The sequence below is a fragment of the Lycorma delicatula genome, chromosome 11 (genome assembly GCF_047948215.1).
Source record: "Lycorma delicatula isolate Av1 chromosome 11, ASM4794821v1, whole genome shotgun sequence".
Taxonomy (NCBI): Eukaryota; Metazoa; Arthropoda; class Insecta; order Hemiptera; family Fulgoridae; genus Lycorma; species Lycorma delicatula.
The window spans coordinates 52,516,562-52,535,474 of record NC_134465.1 but is presented as its reverse complement, the minus strand read 5'-3'; the positions used below and the strand labels follow the sequence as shown (position 1 = coordinate 52,535,474).

At 28.2% G+C, this 18,913-nt stretch overlaps 1 protein-coding gene across 1 annotated transcript in view; it reads left to right on the top strand.

Moving 5' to 3' along the window:
* LOC142332135 (integrator complex subunit 7-like) overlaps window positions 1–18,913 on the top strand; it is a 58,145-nt gene that overhangs the window by 24,881 nt on the left and 14,351 nt on the right. Inside the window, exons 8-15 of the mRNA XM_075378390.1 lie at window positions 1,116–1,215; window positions 5,121–5,338; window positions 8,302–8,435; window positions 10,200–10,333; window positions 12,554–12,752; window positions 14,906–15,100; window positions 16,143–16,246; window positions 17,347–17,436. Coding sequence (XP_075234505.1) covers window positions 1,116–1,215; window positions 5,121–5,338; window positions 8,302–8,435; window positions 10,200–10,333; window positions 12,554–12,752; window positions 14,906–15,100; window positions 16,143–16,246; window positions 17,347–17,436 — 1,174 coding nt within the window. The remainder of the gene's footprint in view (window positions 1–1,115; window positions 1,216–5,120; window positions 5,339–8,301; window positions 8,436–10,199; window positions 10,334–12,553; window positions 12,753–14,905; window positions 15,101–16,142; window positions 16,247–17,346; window positions 17,437–18,913) is intronic.

Here is an 18,913-nt window from a genome sequence, read left to right as displayed (position 1 = left end):
CAATGAAAAATATGAATTTAAGAAATAAGACTATTAGAAATAACATTAAAGAATGGATCACAATAAGAAATGATATGTGTAATACAAATTTGAAAAATTCTAATTTGTCTATTAGTTTATAGGTTAGTTCTAAGTTCGACTTGTGTTTTTATTATTGTAATATCTCAACCTCTGTGCACAGGTATCTGCGTGCATTTCTATAGCAATTTTACTCATATATTGTAAAATATTTGAATAAATAAATAAATTTCACTTTTCCTTTCATTTTGTTATTTTATTTTTATATATTTATACAAAATGTAATAAAATTAACATTTATTTCATATGAAACATTTAGCTTAAATATAAAATTGTTATTTACAATAACAAGTATTCTTGTAAACCAATTTAAAAATTAAACCTACAAAATATTATCACATCAATCAATCCCAACCATTTCATCTGATAATAAATTTCCTTCTTGGATGACTCAGATTCTTCATTGCTTCTGTTGGCATTATTGAAACTATCTTCCTTTCAGATTGCATATCCATAATCCTGTCTGATTCATTTAAAATGTGAATTTTTCCAAAATTTGGAATCCATTTCTCTAAATTTTCATTTAGAGAATTCATTTATTTCAGTTTATTGATATCATTTGTTGCAGTATGTGAAGCAGTGTCATTATTTTTTTTGATGAAATTATTTACAAAGGGTTTAGCTTGATATGGAAGGGTACGAGTCTTAATATTTTAAGACCACCTTGTTCCAATATCTGATTAAAGTAACATTTCTCATACCGTGACTTAATAATTTTCACCAATTTAGAAAGCTTAGAATTGAGCATATTTTCAAACCAAAGAAACATGGATTTTTCTTAGGCAGTACTGAATACTGCCTTTTTATTCAAATTTAGTAGGATTTATTTTTTCTTATGATACAGAGAGCTCAGAAATTTAATTTCCAGGAAGATTTCTGATAAACTGGGCTTTTAATCCATAATTTTCCATTTTTGTTTCATAGTCAATAAAATAGATTATTGATATAAATTATTTATTGTAGTGATCCCAGTATTTTGTCTTCATTATTTCATTTATAACTATATTAAAGTTAGGTTAGATTTTTTTTTTTTTTAGAATCTTCTGTCATGGAACTATGTCGGGATTCTTCATATTCTGGAAATACTCGTATTGCAGCAAAAGCTATTAAAATAATAACTCAACTTGTATCTTACTGGTAATGTATTTATTTATTTGTTCTAATTAACCTGATAAGTATAGGAATTAAATTTAAGTGTGTTTAGGTGCATGGGAAAGTCAAAAATTAATGTAACATTCTGTTTATTCTCTTAGAAGGCTGGTAACACTGACTGTTTTAAACATAACTTCAGAGTATCACTGTGCTCAAAGTTGTGCTTCATTGTTTAATTCTCTTCTATTACGGTAACAAGTTCCTAATAAATATTCTATTATGATTATTATTCCAGTATCTTTGCTCCAAAGAAGATATGCGAGTAATGGAAAGTGGACTCGATTGATGAACTACCAACAAATATCAACAGCATACAATGAAATTGCATCCAATATGTTTTAACTTTAGTGTTTTTTGGAAACTAGTCATTTCCTTCAATTTCCACGCTGCCACTCTCGCAAGACATTCCTGGCATTAGGAAACTTAATCAGAAAGTAAGTGTTGCAACATCTTACTGAGGGGTCAATAAACGTCTTATCCCAGAGAGGGGATCAATACTATAAACCATTTCTTCGAGCACATACAGGCTCTGTGAGGTAATCTTATTAACAAGAAATGCAGTATTATCATCCTCCTACATAGGGAGAAACTGTTCTGTAATTTTTTGCAATTTCCTTATTTATTCATTGTTACCATCAGCAATGCTACCTAGAGTTTTCAAAGCCACCCCATTCATGATTAGGAGAGAAATTTAATCATTTATTTACTAGTAAGTAACCATATCCGTTTATAAAATGAGTTCTTACATTTTCATACACATTAAATGATTGAATCAAAAACCAAAATCTACAAAATAATAGTTTTTTGTAGGTTTGTGATTCACAGGATCTTACTTTAAAATTAATAACTAATAATAATTTAATGTGTATTACTAATTTTAATAATTTTTTTAAAACAACAAAAGACAAATAAAATTTCTAGTAATAGCTATATAAGTTTCTTTTTTAGATAGTTTTTTAATGTGTACAAGAAAAGCTTTTTTTTCTTGTAACTAACCCATTTTTTTGTTTTTATAGTTATTATTGACAGGATATATTGGTAGGGTTGTAAGATTACCCTGCTTGGCATGAAACGTCTTATCTTCTTATTTGTCAAAAATGACAACTGATAATTTTTTTATCAGTTTTCTCTTGGCTGCTGAACTACTAAAATGAAACTTGACACTGGTTGGTGGTACCCTGCGTTCCAATAAGAAAGAAATCTCAAAGGAATTTTTGCCCGACAGAAAGAAAGAAGTTCATTCCTCAATGTTTGGTTTCACAAATGACTTGACTGTAGTTTCCTGTGTTCCAAGAAAGGGCATGTCGGTAATCTTACTCTCTACTCAGCATCATCAGAGGCAAGTGAGTGGTGAAGAAAGTGAATACAAACCTGAAATAATACTCCATTACAACAAAACTAAAGGTGCCATAGATTATTGGAGACAAAGTGACAAAAGAATACAGGTGTGTTGGAGGAACCAGACAGTGGCCACTAAGACTTTTCATGGAGTTGGTAGATATTGCAGCACTGAATGCATATATTTTATACACACAAAGATTTCCTGATTGGCAGGAGAATAATCGGAGCCGATGGAAACTCTTCATGACTGAGCTGGCATTTAGACTCAGCAAAGGCAACATGGAGGAAAGAGCTAGAAATATCAATGATCTTCATTAGGATGTACAAGATGCACTGTAAGCATGTGGTATTGAAATTCTGACAGCAATGATCCAACCCCAGAGTTCCAAGTTATCAACACCACAGTGATGTCAAAATTGCAAGAGAAATGAAGATCGTTAAACAAGATTCTGTTTTGTAATTTGCAAGAAATCTGTTTGTAATATACACAGAGAAAAAACTGTTATTGTGTAGTGCATGTTGTGCAAAAATGTACCTGAATGAACAGTTCAAAAATGTTATTTAATATTTTGAGGGCAAGTACTAGTTTACTGCAATGACAGCCAAAATGTATACATTTTTAATTTTACAGGTGTCCAATATTGAATTTCTCTTATTAATGATATAAAATTTATTGTACTTTGCATCTATGTTCAGTTTAAATACTTTTAATAATTTGAAAAACTGTATTTCAATACTAAATAAAGCTATTCATGGAGAAGAAAAAAAACAGAATCTAAAAACAAATATTATCCTAAATCACAAAATTGTATTGGGGTAGTCAAAATACCCTGCTTTGTAAAATAAAGGTGTCAAAAAGCTTGGCAACAGGAAGGTTAAAGTACATTAAAATAAAAAATTACTAAAAAATAATTCACAATTAAGATGTTACTATTGAAAATTATTTTGAACACATATTTATGTACATGTTGAATGGGGTGTAGATAAAATTATGTTTGCATTATTTAAAGATTCATCAACAGAACAATATTGTATCCATAAAAGAAAATCTCTTACCTGTTTTTAAAGTATTGGTGAGAAGATTTTTAAATGGTTCAGAAATTTATTAAAAAGTGGCAACAGTAACAGAATAAGGCCCTTCCTTGTAAATCGAAGTATTATGTTGAGTTGCTCAAAAGCAGTTACGTGTCTAATTTGATAGAGGTGAATATTTCTTTTTAAATTAGTGGTTTTTTTTTATAGCAAAGATTACAAATTTTTTAGCAAAATTTAAACAAAAGTTTAAGTTAACATTATAGATTTTTTTAAGTACAGATCCACACGATTTCTACTTAAGGGTGACAGATAATGATTTGTCGTTCTATTTTGTGTCTTAAAAACTCAATTTGATGTTTCTAGGGAGCCCCAAAAGATGATATTATACTTTATACGAGATTATATGTAGGCATAATAAATATTTAATTATGATGACGAGCTTAGTGTTTTATTAAGTCGTTTCAGAGCAAATCATTATGGCTTGATTTTGTTATAAACAAAATCAAGATCATCCCACAAGAACTAATAAAACAGAATCTAATAGTGTTCTAAAACACCTAAAAAGTTTTCTTTGTGGGACATAGAGATGCTAGCATTATCATTAATGGGAATTCTATCCATGTTATCAGCAATGTTACATCTACCTCAGAAGCACACTACTGCAGTGTGCTTCTGAGATACGGATAAAGCCACTGCGGCTTTATCCGTTTTTAAGTTTGGATGGTTGTACTCATTGAATAATTTTTTGAGCTGTTATCGTATAATTTTCAATTCCTTTCAAACATAGATACAGTTGTGTCTATAGAAAGAGTTATAATAAATGGCCCAAGATTTTAAGACAGGTCATTAATAAACAATAAAAAAAACAAAGTGACCGAAAACACTTCCATGAGGCACTCAGAGTTCTACATTTTGAAGTGAGAACAATGAAGGATAAAATTTCAACTACTTGTTTAGTGTTTGTAAGTCAATTGTAAGCAGCTTCTCTGATACTATAACTACTAAGATTTTTATCAGTAAAAAATGTGGACTACTGAGATAACAAAAAAATGAACATTAGATCTTTTTGTTACCTATATAATTTAAAATACTTTCTAATTATTGGGAAATGTCTGTATCAGTAGACAATTATTTTCTAAAATAATCTTGAGAGTTTGTTAATGCAGTATGTTTTTCAAGAAATGCTGAAATCTAATTTTTGTAATTTTTTAAAATATTTAAGAAAATACAAAAAATTAATTTTAATTTCACTATAATTTTGTAAATTAAGTGTAGAGCCATTTTTTAGGAATGGAATAAACAAAAGTCTTAAGATTCGTTCAGTCAGTCTTAATGAATGTGCAATTCTTTTTTCACATTCCTGTGTATCCTTAATCAGTTCATCATAAAGGTGTTGTGTAAGTTTTGGCTGCATATTGACTAGATCTTTCTTTTTTAATATTATTCTATGTATTTTTTAAAATATAGTTTTATTTTATTATTTATTAATTATGGTTTTTTTTCTACTAATGTAGTTATACAGAAGAAATACCTGTACCTGATATAGATGAATTTATCGCTATGGTCGAAAGTTTATTTTTAATGGTTGCATGTACTGAGGAAACAGATGCAGGTGATGGTGTACTTAAAGTTTGTCTGCAGTGTGCTGTCAGTCTCTGTCAGTGTCATCGACCACTTTGTCCTAGATTTGTTGATCTCATTGCTACATGTCTCATAGATTCAGCTGCGACTAGTAAGTTATTTCATACTAATTATTTGTTATTGAATAAGGAAAAGTAATGAAAAAAATAATATTTTTCTTTCTTTTCTTTTTTTATACCTATAGTTAAATATAAAAACCTAATATTGTTTTTTTGTGTTTTTAATTTTGGATGATATCAGAATGTATCTGGATTAGGTGTACCTATCTGGATTACAAAAATGTTGAAGGTTAATGGTTATTAAGTTAATCGTAATCAAAGAATTTATTTTCTGAAGCTTCATACATATTCCAGTGCTATTTATATCATTTGTAACATTTTTCATAATCATGTTTGGAAATTGCAATCCATTCTCTATTGCAGTCTGTTTTATCTCTATAACACTCTTCATTCATTTTCAAATTCTATTTGATCTTTGGTTAATGGAGAAAATCAAAGAGGAAAAGATGTGGCAGTATTTACCCATCCTACTGGATGGTTGTCAGACCTATGAAATGTTTTGGTTTATAACAAACTTGTGAAATAAGATTTTATAGATTTTACAGAACCTGAGTATAATATTCATTGTTGATTGTTTGTTTAAACTGAATACTGGTAATTTATGTGTACCATTAATTTAAAAAAAAACAACAAAAAAGCAATGCTATCACTAGTAGAAATGTTCATTTAAAAATAGAAATTTTCATGAAAATTCTTCAAAACATAAATTTTGAACAGTAAGTTGAGAACATTGAAAATTTTTGATAATTGTAATAAGAGAATAAGAAATTATACAGTTGCATTGCAAAAATTATATATATATATAGAATGTAAAAGCAAAATGAAATATAATTAGGAATTGTTAAATTAGCTAGTAAAATTTTTAGGAAGGACTGCTATTCTGCTTTAATAATATTTACCTTAACATCTAAATACTTAAAAAACATAGTGCAGTGTCCCTCTGTGAAAAAAGACAACGTTTTATTTCAATTTCTTTTATAGAGAGCAATTTAAAATCGGCTCCAAATTGTAATTTATGATTGCTGCCTGTATCTTGACTATAGCGTTGTTGGTATTAGCACTACTATCGGTTTCTTCTGTTAATAATTTTTTTTTTATTGTCAGTTAAATTCTTTGAACAGTTCAGGGCAGTATGCTTTATCTCGTGTTTTTCCAAAGTATTTTATTCTATGCAGGCTAGGACCATATCATGTTATGTCAATGCAATAACGTAAGGAAACAGATAAACCAAAGTGTCTTAAATACTATCACTAGCTTCTCAGAAATTGCAATGCTGTATTTTATGGCTAACATGGAATGGTTCCATCCTAGGAATGTTGATCACAAAACACCCATATTGGGTCTGCAGATAACTCTTGTTTGAGAAACTATTTCATGATGAGAAAATCCTGTCTGCTGTGGCTGGTAACCATAATTATGAGGGCAATTTGTTCATTGACAATGAACTTTTTTACTACTTTTTTCAACAATATGGAACATGTCATATGTCTTACACTTTAATGGTCTGCATTTATACAAATTTTATAGAAGAATGAACACTCTGTGAACGTTTGTGGCCTCCATGTTTCCCAGATTTGTCTAATTGAGATTCATCTGTAAGACTACTTAAAGGATAGATAAAATCTATGAAACAAAACCCCGGACTTTGTATGAATTGATTATTCAACCTACTATTGAAGTAATTGACTGATGTTTTGGATTGGGTATCTTTCAACATGATTACTTGAAAAAAAAAGCTGGTGAAGTATTTCATGACTTACCTGACAACCTTGGTCAAGTCATATTTACCAAAATAAGATTTAAGCATCAAAATTCCCAAATTTTAAATAACATTTTTTTTTTTTAGGGGTTTCCCTACTCTGTGGGGAAAATTTAGGAAAAATTTATTTATAAAGTGATCTCTGAAAAAATAAATTTAAAATAGAGTTGTTTAAAAATATTAAAAAAATGAAGTACTCTTATGAAAGTGATGAAAAAGATTGCTTCTCATGTTGGGTTCTGAATATATTATAGTTGCCAAAGCTGCTTTAATGTTATAGTCTTAAAAATGAAGAAAAATACAACAGAAATTTTTAATAATAAAAATTAAAATAGAGCCAAAAAATAAAAAACAAAAAAGCAAAGTATATAGTTTTTAGATGTTGAGAATAAATCTTAAGAAAACTTTTTCTAAAATATTTATATAGTTAAGCCTAACAAATTCAAGTAGTTTTCTCTAAATCAACAACCCCTCTTCAAGAGAGGCTAAAATAAAAAAAAGAAAATTTTCAAAAAACTTTTCTGCATTTTAGGTTTGTCTATAATTTTTAAAAAATTATATACATTCTTGATGGCTCTACATTTGAATTATAAATTTTCAATAAATTTTTGAAAGACATTTAAACCAAAGTGTAATAGTGCAAAAGAGTAAAAAAAAATATTTATTGAAATAATATACACGTATAAAGAAGAGTAATAAACAACTTTTGAGCAGTGCAAAGTATGTACGCACATACATATGGTTTTTGGTCTAGACAATTGGGATGCTCAAAACATAAAGATTTGCAAAAAACCTAATACCCCATTTTTGACTTGATCACCATACTTTCCACTTTAATGTAGCTATTCTAGCTATATTTGCTGTGAAAGTAAAATGTACCGCTGAGCTGGGTGATGATTTAAATATAAATTTTAATTATATTAAGTATATGTAAGTTTTTTATTTTTAATCTCTTTGTTTATTCATAAAATCATTTTATGACTGGCTGTTCAGCTGGGACTTCTGCAGTAGACTGCTTTTAAGTTGCTTAACTTACATAAGCATATGATTTTTTAAATTGTGAATGTGCCTCTAACAATGAATCGTAGAGATAAAAAGAACAAAGTAATTTAAATTATTAACAGCTTCATAAAGGATAATTCTTTTATTTCTTAATTTTAAAGAATAAGACAACTTGGGTATTCATCGGGTACTGGGTATGGGTTTTTTTTTATTTACGCCTTTATTTGTTTTCAGATTCTTCCAACATTTTGTTATGTGAAGCGTTAGGTGCAATTGGTGGATTAGAACCAGGTGCACTTATTACATTCCTTCCAGATATTTTAGAAAAGATATGTCAGTTGTCTGATGCTTCTGAAACACATACTAAGGTATTGTGTTTTAATATACTTTATTATTTATATTTGTGTATTAATATTTGTTACATTAGTTAAAGATATTTTTGCATTTATGAAGATTAGTTACCGGAAATAATATCTTTAAATACCTTAAAGTTTATGTAGTATCCAGATCCTAATTGCGTGGACGTGCATGTTATTCTGAGTATTTTTGCTAAAAAAATTGTTTTTCTTAAAAGTCTTCCTTAATCGCTGCATTTGATTTCATTTAGTAGTTTATTGGCTTATTTAGCCTTTCACTGTTGGTTAATTTTTTGTCCTATTCCAATATTGATTTACTTTTATGGCAAAAAAATTTTAGTGTATAAATTTTTACTTTTATTATTATTATCTTTTATGATCGCATAGGATCACTTTAGTCAGTCCATTATTTAAGTCTCTTCGATGGGACTGTTTGGACCTTGCGATCCTCCCAGAACTTTTTCAAATGCTTTTACCTTTGTGCCCTTTCTAATGTTGAAAATGTTTGTGTTGCAAGTTTTTCTTGGAAGTGTGAAACAAGTGTTTTTGTTCTTGATTTTCTTGTTTAATTTTATTTTATCTGTGGTGTCTTCTGGTGTATTCCAATCTCCTTCAGATCCTCTTTTATTTCTCTGATCTATCTGCGATCCTCTCTTGGTGTTTTTTGAATCTTTTACTTTTTTAAATATTATGAAAACCTTCTTGCTGTATTTATTTTCCCAAATATTACAGTTTTTATAAAAAAAATTGTTGAATGAGAATTTTAAAGTTAAATTTTTGTTTTAAGTTCAGATTCTCAAATATGCAGATGTCTTGGTTCTTTATATAAATAAGTTGTTTTTTTTTCTGTTTTTTTTTCTGTTTTTTTTTTCACTTAAAATTATGTTAATCAAAATAAACTTTACAAAATAAATAGCTAATTATACCAAAGGAAATAAAAAAGTTATTGATAATATCTTGTAGCACCATAGAAATAAAAAAAAGAATTAAAAAATTACATCCATTTCTTGCATTTAAAAATGAAAAAAAATAGATTATTATAATTTAAAATATCTGTTTACTAAATTAAAAAAAAAATTAATTTGTTTTTACTCTTAAATATGCAATTGTGTAGCTTAAATGTTCAATAATTCATATTTCACAAGGTGGCAGCACTTATCAGATGCTTGTGCAAAGTACAATCTATAGTTAAAAAAAAATAAATAAATAAAAAAAATAGTGGCAAAGGAATCAAGTGAAACAAAGTACTGAAGGGAGAAGTTCTATGAGTGAGAAAAGTTGAATAAATCAATGATTAACCTTCCTTAAAATTAATTCTTATTTTCAATTAAGATCATGGGTGGTCAGTCATTTAAATAAAGAAATAAAAGTAAAGTAGTTGTATTTTTTAAGATCATTAATTGTTGAAAAATTAGGTTAATGTTGGTAGGTACATTTTTATAGAATATGATGTGTAATCTTTGTGCAAATCATATTGTAGATTTTTAATTTTATGACCTGCCATAGAACAGCTGTGTTATTACTTATTTACTCTGATTCTTGGTAATTAATTGTTTAAATTTTAATTAATATTTATTTAGAGATGAAGAACAATTTTTTTACCTATTTATGGTTCACTCTTATCCATGATCTTTTGTGTTTAAAAGACATTTTAAAACTTTTCTCCACATAATAGAGTAATTCTGTTATTATATTCAGAGTAATACTAAACGGTAGTAAATTATTAATAATGGATTGTAAATATAGTTTTTAATTTAAAAATCCATTTTTTTTTAGGTAATGTTATGTACTTTGGTGTTTCAAACGTTAGCCCCTTCACAATGGACTGACACTGCTCAAAATGCTATTGATTCTGTTATTAGTAAAACTAACCTTTGGGCTAGTTATAGATTGGGTAGATCTGCAGCCAGGTAAGTTTTTCTACACTATTTATGAACTTTTATTTATTATTTTTATCTCTTTATCCAATATTTTTTTAATGAGGGCTGTTGGTTCTTTGACCAGTTAAAATTTTTGATCTGATGGATGATTCGGCAGCTAACTACTGTAATTAGTATCTCATCTTTGTTGACGGCAGCTATGTTTAAATCAGTCTAGTCGAAGTGTAATGCTCTTATTACTTCCATGCGTATTAATAACTGCCTAATGTGTAACATTTGCATTGTCTAGTGCCTTTAGTTTTTATCAATGAATAACATTAAACAACAAAATTCTTATCTAAATGTTTTTAAAATAAATTTGAGAATCATTAAAACAAAGTGCTTTGTAACAGAGCTCTAGTGCTCTGTTACCTTAATGAAAGTTGTTTATTAGAAGTTACAGCTTAATGAAAGTAGTATAGTAGTTTTGTTAAATTGGGAGAGCCTGTTAATAGACGTCTATTGATTACAAGGGGAAAATGAATAGTAGAATAATGTTATTTTAATTTAAGAAAAGTAGTATTTGAATTATAGAAATTAAAATTTGTTTCCCTCTTGAATGATGAACGAGGGTGTAAGATTTTGAGTTTTGGGAAGATTGAAGTCTGAGGGAGCCAAATCTGGGGAATAGGGTGGATGATTTTTTTTTTGACTAATTTAGAATGCAAGCTTATGGCTTGTATGTAAGATTAAGATTAGAACAAAGCTTAGTATATGAAAAGTTCAAAGTTAACTATGATTCAAATGTTGAACATTCCAGATGTAAAGAAGAGATGTTAACCACACTATTATGGGGATTGGTGAATTAAGAGGTAGGAATTAAAGTATAATAGAAATGAAAGAATGTCATTAAAAAGTAAAATTTCTAAGGATAGATGAAACCATTTATAAAATTTATTGTAAGGTAGTTAAAGTATGAGGTCCAGTTATAAAGCCAGCCCAGGCTTATGTAATACATTAGTATAAAAATGTGACCTTTTCTGTTATTGATAGCACTGGTAGAAGTTTTCAGTTGACATGTTTCTGAAAAGCTTTAGCTTTTTTTGCATGTCATAAACCCAAAATGGGTTCTTTTAGAAAATCTTTGATTTTTAGTCATAATAGAAATCATTGTGCTAGTTCTGGTGAAGAGTTTTCTTATTAAAAACTGCTTGAAATACAAAATAAAAGGCAGAATTGAATTGCTATGATAGGAAATTCAGTTATTATTATTTTTATGCCATTCTTTTCTCTTGTTCACAGGGTTTTTTAAGATTTTGAAGTAATATTATTGATTACCTGTGTGACTCTGAGGTACTGTTAATCATAATACCAGTAATATTGAAGAAAATAGTGAGCATAAACTTGAATTTTAACTTTCATTTGCACTTTTAATCCTTAGTGATTATGGAATCTTCCAATGCATAGATTATCATTAATTTTCTTTATCTTTATTGAGTTATACAAATCTCACTCATGTAACCATCTTTTCAACTTTGGTTGCTTTTTCAGTTGTTTTAGGATGTTAGAACCATTCTCTTTCCACAAGTCCAATTGTTCTTCAATGAAGGTTTTTAGTCATCTTGTGTAAACCTTTTTCATTTTAAAATTTTGTTCCATTATTTCTGTCTATTTTTATTTCTTTCTGCTGTCATTCTAATACTCGAGCATTGGTTGTTTCAAATGATTTCACTGATTTTTCTGGACATTTTAATTTGTGAAATTTTAGATGTTCAGTGTGTGAGGTATATTCAGTTTCTTTTCAGTTCTTAAAGAATCTTTTTGCCAATCAGAAACAATTGAATATTATGGACATTGTTCCCCTGTAAACTTTTGATGTTTGAAAACATTTCGTTGAAGATTTTTAAAGTTTAGTGAAAAACTTGCGATCCACTGTTTGATTTTTACTAAGCATGAATTTAAATATAGTGTGAACTTCAAAGAGCACTGTTACAAGTAAACTGTTTAAGTTGGTGTGTTGAATTAAGTCTTATGTAAATCTGTAAAAGTACATTAAAAATATCCCCACCAACTTCTGATAACACAATTATAATTAAAGCCACATATCTAGCCCTAGAAGTGAGTCTAATATGAGTCTAATACCACTCTGCTATGTTATTACTTAATAATAACTAGTATTATTAATTATATTAGTACTATATATTATTATTATTAATAACTATGTTATTACTTAATTTTTCTAACTTTGGTGTGAATTATTATTTTGCATAGGTATGGTCATTTCCGGGTATGCTCTCATATAATGTCACAACTCTATGAACAAGTATCATCAGAAAATTTACACTTTTGGTTGGTCACTCTGGTCGAAATGAGTACTGGAGAAGCTATCCTGTGGTCAAATAATGATGGTCTTTTAGATAGATTAGGACAGGCTGTAGTTCATTATAGTAAAGCATTAGCTGCTATTAAAGTGAGTATTCTAATAATTTCTTATTAATTATACAGATCATGCTGATCTTTTTATGAATTTGTTTACACAAAAGTAAATAAGTAAAAAACATACTCATTTTTTATCGGTTATGTGACATTTGTATATTCAGGCAGTTAAATTTTTGGCCAGATTAAGTTGGCTGTGAAAGTATTGTACAGAGTATTCATCTACCATAATCCAACACAGACAGACATTTACAGATTTATTATTAAGTATGTAAAGATTTTAATATTCACTTATTTTCAATATAATCTCGCCCTTTCATTCCATCTTTCTGCGAGATTAGTTTTCCATCAGTAAAAAATTCTTTGGGTTGACCTCAGAACCATGTTTGCATGGCTGTTTTCACTTCTTCATTGTTTTGAAATTGTCTTTCATGTAAGCAGATTTTAATGGATCAAAAGTTTGATAGTCCTATGGTGCTAAATTATGACTGTTTGCTGAATATGATAAGACTCCCCAGCCTTTTGGTGATCCAAAAGGCTATTATGTGTTTGTTTGGCAACATGAGGGCAAATATTGTTGTGTTGAAGACTTATTTCTTTTCTCAATAGTGCATGCGTCATTTAGTACAAATAGTGAATTTTAAATCTTTTTCCAATGACAAAGTAATTGCTGCTGTTGATGTAAATTGGACTACCAGTGATAAAGAGTAGGACTTTTCATGTCTAAAAAGATAGTAAGCATTACTTTACCAGCAGAAGGCTGCTTTTTAAGTTTCTTTGTTCTTGGAGATCTGGTATGTTTTCCACTTTTTATTCTGTTTTGAATCTGGTTCGTAGAAGTGTATCCATGTTTCATTACAGGTCAGTATTTGACTAAGAAATGCCTTGCCTGATAATGAATTTGTTATTTTCTCAAGTAATTCTGTAGTTTTTAAATAGAATTCTTACTCTTTTGAGTATTTTGTGTATTTTTAAAAGAAAAACATGATAAAAACAAAAAATCTAGTAAATGTATATAATAATATATGAACCTAACAAGCAGTCTTAAAGGATTAATTAAGAAATACATTAGCAATTAAATAATTTGTCACTTCTGGTAGTGAAATATGATTAATTAGGTAAATTATTGAAAATTTGTCTTTGAAAAATTACTGAATACTAATCAATTATTTTGATTGTAACTGATGAGTTTTCTACTTTCCTTAAAAGAAAAAAACATTATTTAATTTATCACAAACTGTTTACAAACTTATCTAAATTTTTTAGTTTTAATCGTTAAAAAACTAGTAAAATTTCTTTTACATTAATGTGTTTTGCCCTTTTGTAATTGCTTGATTATACAGTTTTGCTGTAAAACAAGTAGTTCTAAAAACTTCAAGTCGTTTTACTGTTTGTACAATTTAATACAATTTGCTAAGGTTTTTAAATGTTTTTTGTTTTTTACTTATTCATGTACTTTATTGTTGAAAATCTTAGCTTTCCATATTTAATCAATTATTTATAGCACCCTGTTTACTGGAAAAGTAAAATCATTCTTTGTATATATATATATATATATGAAAAGCATTATGCAGGGTTTGTTCATTTTTCCATATTTTATTTTTATAGGTGCACTTTAAGACAAAATTCTATTAGATTTCTAAGTAGTGTATTTATTTGGAACGTCCCTTGTACTAGCTAGCACTGTTGGAACTTATACTTTTAATTAAAATTTAAACAAGATGATGAGTTATAGAACTTACAAGTTATGAAGTTTTCACTGTAATATTAATATGAAAAATATGTTCTATAATGCTTTTTACGTTGTAGAATGGATATACCATTTTTATGAACATTTGGGTTGTCGCCCACAGCTGGATCTTGGCACATATGTACATCACTGAATATTAAATTGTGTAGAAAATATATACAGTAGTAAGTAAATTAATCCAAACACACAGGTAATTATAACAGCAGCATCTTTTATACCCAGACTGTTCTTGTTATTTATATTTAAGTTTTGTTTTAGGTTTTACTTAGTGTAATTTAATTTTAAGGTTTTGATATTTTTATTTAGTTTCACATCGTGTACATTAACTTTTACGTCTTTTTTGCCCTTTAAAAAAATTCTTACTGGAACACTATCTAAGATATATATTTTATTTATGATGTATGTTCAATTAATTGGCCTTCTGCGGTTTTGTGCAGGCAGCTAGTTCAACGGCCCATGCGCTGATATTTCAAGCAGAATATATACAGTTGCGATGTGAAATGTTACAAGCTTTTGGACAACTTGTCGCTGCATGTAACAGTCTTTGTACCGCTCCACCACCTGCCATTACAGCTGCTATTGTTCAGGCTACCAGAGATGATCTTCAACGTTTTGGTCATATAACTAATCAGGTAATTATATTTAAATCTTTATTTCTTCTGATATCTTGTGTAAATACTTTTTAAATTATTTTTATTGTTTTGTCTCGAATAGAAACTATTCTCCCTGAATGGTTTTTTGATATAACTGTCCTTAGATAGATACAAATTAATTTTGCACTTTTCTATCTTGTGCTGATGATTCTTTATGTTTTCATAATGTGTTTACATCAATATGGTAATCCCTTTCCTCGTTCTCTTTTACTCTCTGTCCTCTTACCGCTGTTAAAAACTTAGTTTTATCTATTTTAACGTATGTTTCATATGCACTATCAAATTGTACAATTCCTTTTACCATTGCTTACACTTCTATTTAAATATAATTGCCAGGTCATTTATTTAGTTTATTATTTTTATTCTTTCTCCCACAAGTAAGATTTTTTTTTCTAATGCTCATTCAATCAACTTTTTTTCATTCTTATTGAATAATAATTAGTAAAAGGAACTAAGAAATGAAATAAAAATAATAAATCCAAGTTCAAAGTATGTTTTATAAAGCAGATGAATCATATGTGAACGTAATGTGCGATCTAACATAAATAGATGTCTTCAGATGAAGCATAAGATGACTGTACCAGGTATTGTAAGGAATAAGTAAAGTAAGTAATAGTGTGCCCATTATTTATATATATAAATAATAAATATATATATATTTAGTGTTGCTGGAGAAATAACTTGGAACAAACAGTGCGGAATGATAAGAAGACTGAATGAAGTGAAGAACGTATAATTGCTGAAAGTAAAAATGTAGTTAATTTATTTAATTCAAATAATCCTTTAAATTTGATAATTTTGTGATAATATCCTTGATAAATCTATTAATATGATTAAAAAGTATAGAAATATATCTGATTACAAGGTATGCCTACTTTGTTGTATAAATAAAACAAAAAATATTGCACCATTTCTCCTATATTACTTTATCAAAAAGCACTTTCTATTAATGTTTAAATTATATTTTATATTAAATTTTTATGGAATATATTTTATTAATATAATTTTTCTGTTTTAATAGTTGAGGAAGAGTGCTAAGGAATTCCGTGCATGTGGTGAACTTTATTGGAAATTGTACCAGTCAGCATTTGATGCTGACCCGATTTCATTAACCAATATTCAAATGTATCCTTTTATTGCTTTCTTCATTCACATAATTCTGTTTTGTTCTTTTTATTTTTTTTTTATTGGATATGTACAGGTAATGCAGAGCTGTTTATTTAGATACAAAGGCCAGTAAATATTTTTATAACACTTTATTTGGAAGTTGAGGTATGATATAATGAAAAGTGATATATGCTCTTTCATTTTTCATCGTTATCATGGATCCTAATGAGATTAGGATCCTGAGATTGAGTATTGGTTCTGATATAGAAATGAAGTTTCTCACCTATTCTCTGGTGGCTGTAATTATTGCAGTTTGAAAAGTTACCATAAAAAGTCTTTAAACTTGTAAATAAGTAGAATTTGCATGAAGTAAGAATTGGCCATTTTTACAAAAAAATTAGCTAAAAATTTACCACTTGAAGATCTGTAACTGTTGTATAATACAAGCAGTGTGTAGATGAGGGTTATTATATAATAACTTTGTTGTATAATTTGTTATATCACCTGATGTTCATTTTTTTAAAGGTCTTAAAGGAAACATCAGTGCTTTATACTACTCGAGATTGAAAATCAACAAGAAATTGCCTTATACTGTCTTAAAAGGTGGTTCCTATTATTTTTCCTTAACCAATTGATTGAACTTTTTTATTGACAGCATTGGGCACTCTTCCATTGGTTTTTAATTTTTTTTATATGTTTGGTAAGATGACAACTATGTTTTATGTCTTAAAGCTATTCAAATGTTTATTGACTTCGTTTTCAACATACAAGAAATCCTTATGCTGCAGCCATTTAATCTTCTGTCAGCATTTTTAATATAAATTTACACACAGTTTCTGGTTGCCCAATCTTCATAACTATTTTTGTTATGAATGATTCTTAAAATCTTTCAATATTGTTGAATAAAAACTATGATTTTTTTTATCATAGGATTCTCTAGCCTGATATTGGTTATGGTGGCCATGCCTTAAATACAAAATTTATTTTTTAATAATTGCTTGTTTTTCTAATTACTGTATACTCAATGTCAATAAAGACATTGGAACCCATAAACTGAATTTTGAATTATTTTTACGTAAATTTGCTTTTCAATCAATATTGGCCTTAATATATTACAGATTACAATACATGTGCATGCTTATGGCATACCAAATAGATTGTGTCGCTCAGCCCAATCATCAAGGAGATGAACCTACATTGGATGTTGAGTAAGCATTATTGTTTTTATAAAAATATAATATTTAAAGAAAAGAAGCTATTTGCTAGGATTTTAGCTAGATTAATTTCTGAAACCGTGTAGTAGAACTGGATTTCAGTAACATTTTTATGATGTTTATATTTTTTTTAAATTTTTAATGAGTAAAAATATAATAATATTTTTGTTTGAGATTTCCCCACTCTTTCACCAATGTGGTTAATGTATGCCTGACTAGACCTGAGCATATACTACTGAGTGAGCACAAGCAGTTCGGTTGAAATGCGAAGTGCCTCTGTCATTATCATATAGATTTTACTTTTATAATAACTGAACTCCTTTTATTGTAAATGGTTCATTCATTAATTACGCAAGTTAAGTTAATTTTTTGCGTTTCAGTTATTTCTACCTTATTAATATGTACTAAACTGTATTGAGTTTTTTTGGTTTTTTTATTAATCTGTGTAATAAGCTTTTTAATGATTTAGATAAGTCATTGACCATAATACTTTTTATCCTTACTATAAATGATACCTATATCACAATATTAAAATACAATTTTTGTTTTTGTTTTCAATATTATTTAATTAATTCCCTGTATAATGTGTTTTAATACTGAAAATTACTGTAAACTTGTTGGCTGTCAACAAGCCTCTATTTAAACTATTTCCATTTGTAAATTATTATTGTTATTACTGTGTCTGGACAGTTAATACATATTTAAAACTGTAATTCTTTTTAAAGAACAACTAAACCAAATTTAATAAATTTAAGTTGCTCTTTAATTTTTATCTGTGTTACTGTTCACACCTTTACATCACAGTGCTAAACACAGTTTTAAATAAAACAAAAATGTATGTGTGTTTGTGTGTGTGTATATGAACAATTGCGTGACCAATTAATATTGTTGTTTCTAATAAATTAAACTTATTACCTGAAAGGCATATGAACAAAATAAATTATAATAACAATTATGATGATGATGATAATAATGGCAATACATATTTGTAACATACAAAGTAGTAATTCAAATAAAAAGGACATTTGTTTATTCAGTTAAATTATAAAAACCAGAATACATTTTAATTTACTAAAAACATAATGATTGCTAGAATCTGATTTTGCATTAACAGCATGATAACACTAGAAAATTCTTAATTGTATACAATTCAATTGTTTGGAAATATTATTACTTTTACTGTTTACAATAGAATTACCTTACATTTTACGAATGAATAGAATACTATCACTTCACTACTATTTACCAATAATTCAATGAAGAACTTCCTACGTTTACCCACTGTCCACGCTGGAATACTCCTCTTGTTACTCTTCACTTGTTACCACACGCTTATGATACCACCATTACCGCTACTGTGTTGAACTCGGGCTTGCAAAACTACTCTTATTGCTGTTATCATGACTACTCTGAACACGGCCTTGCAGAACTATTGACCATTCTCACTGATCTGTTGCAGTATTTATATCCC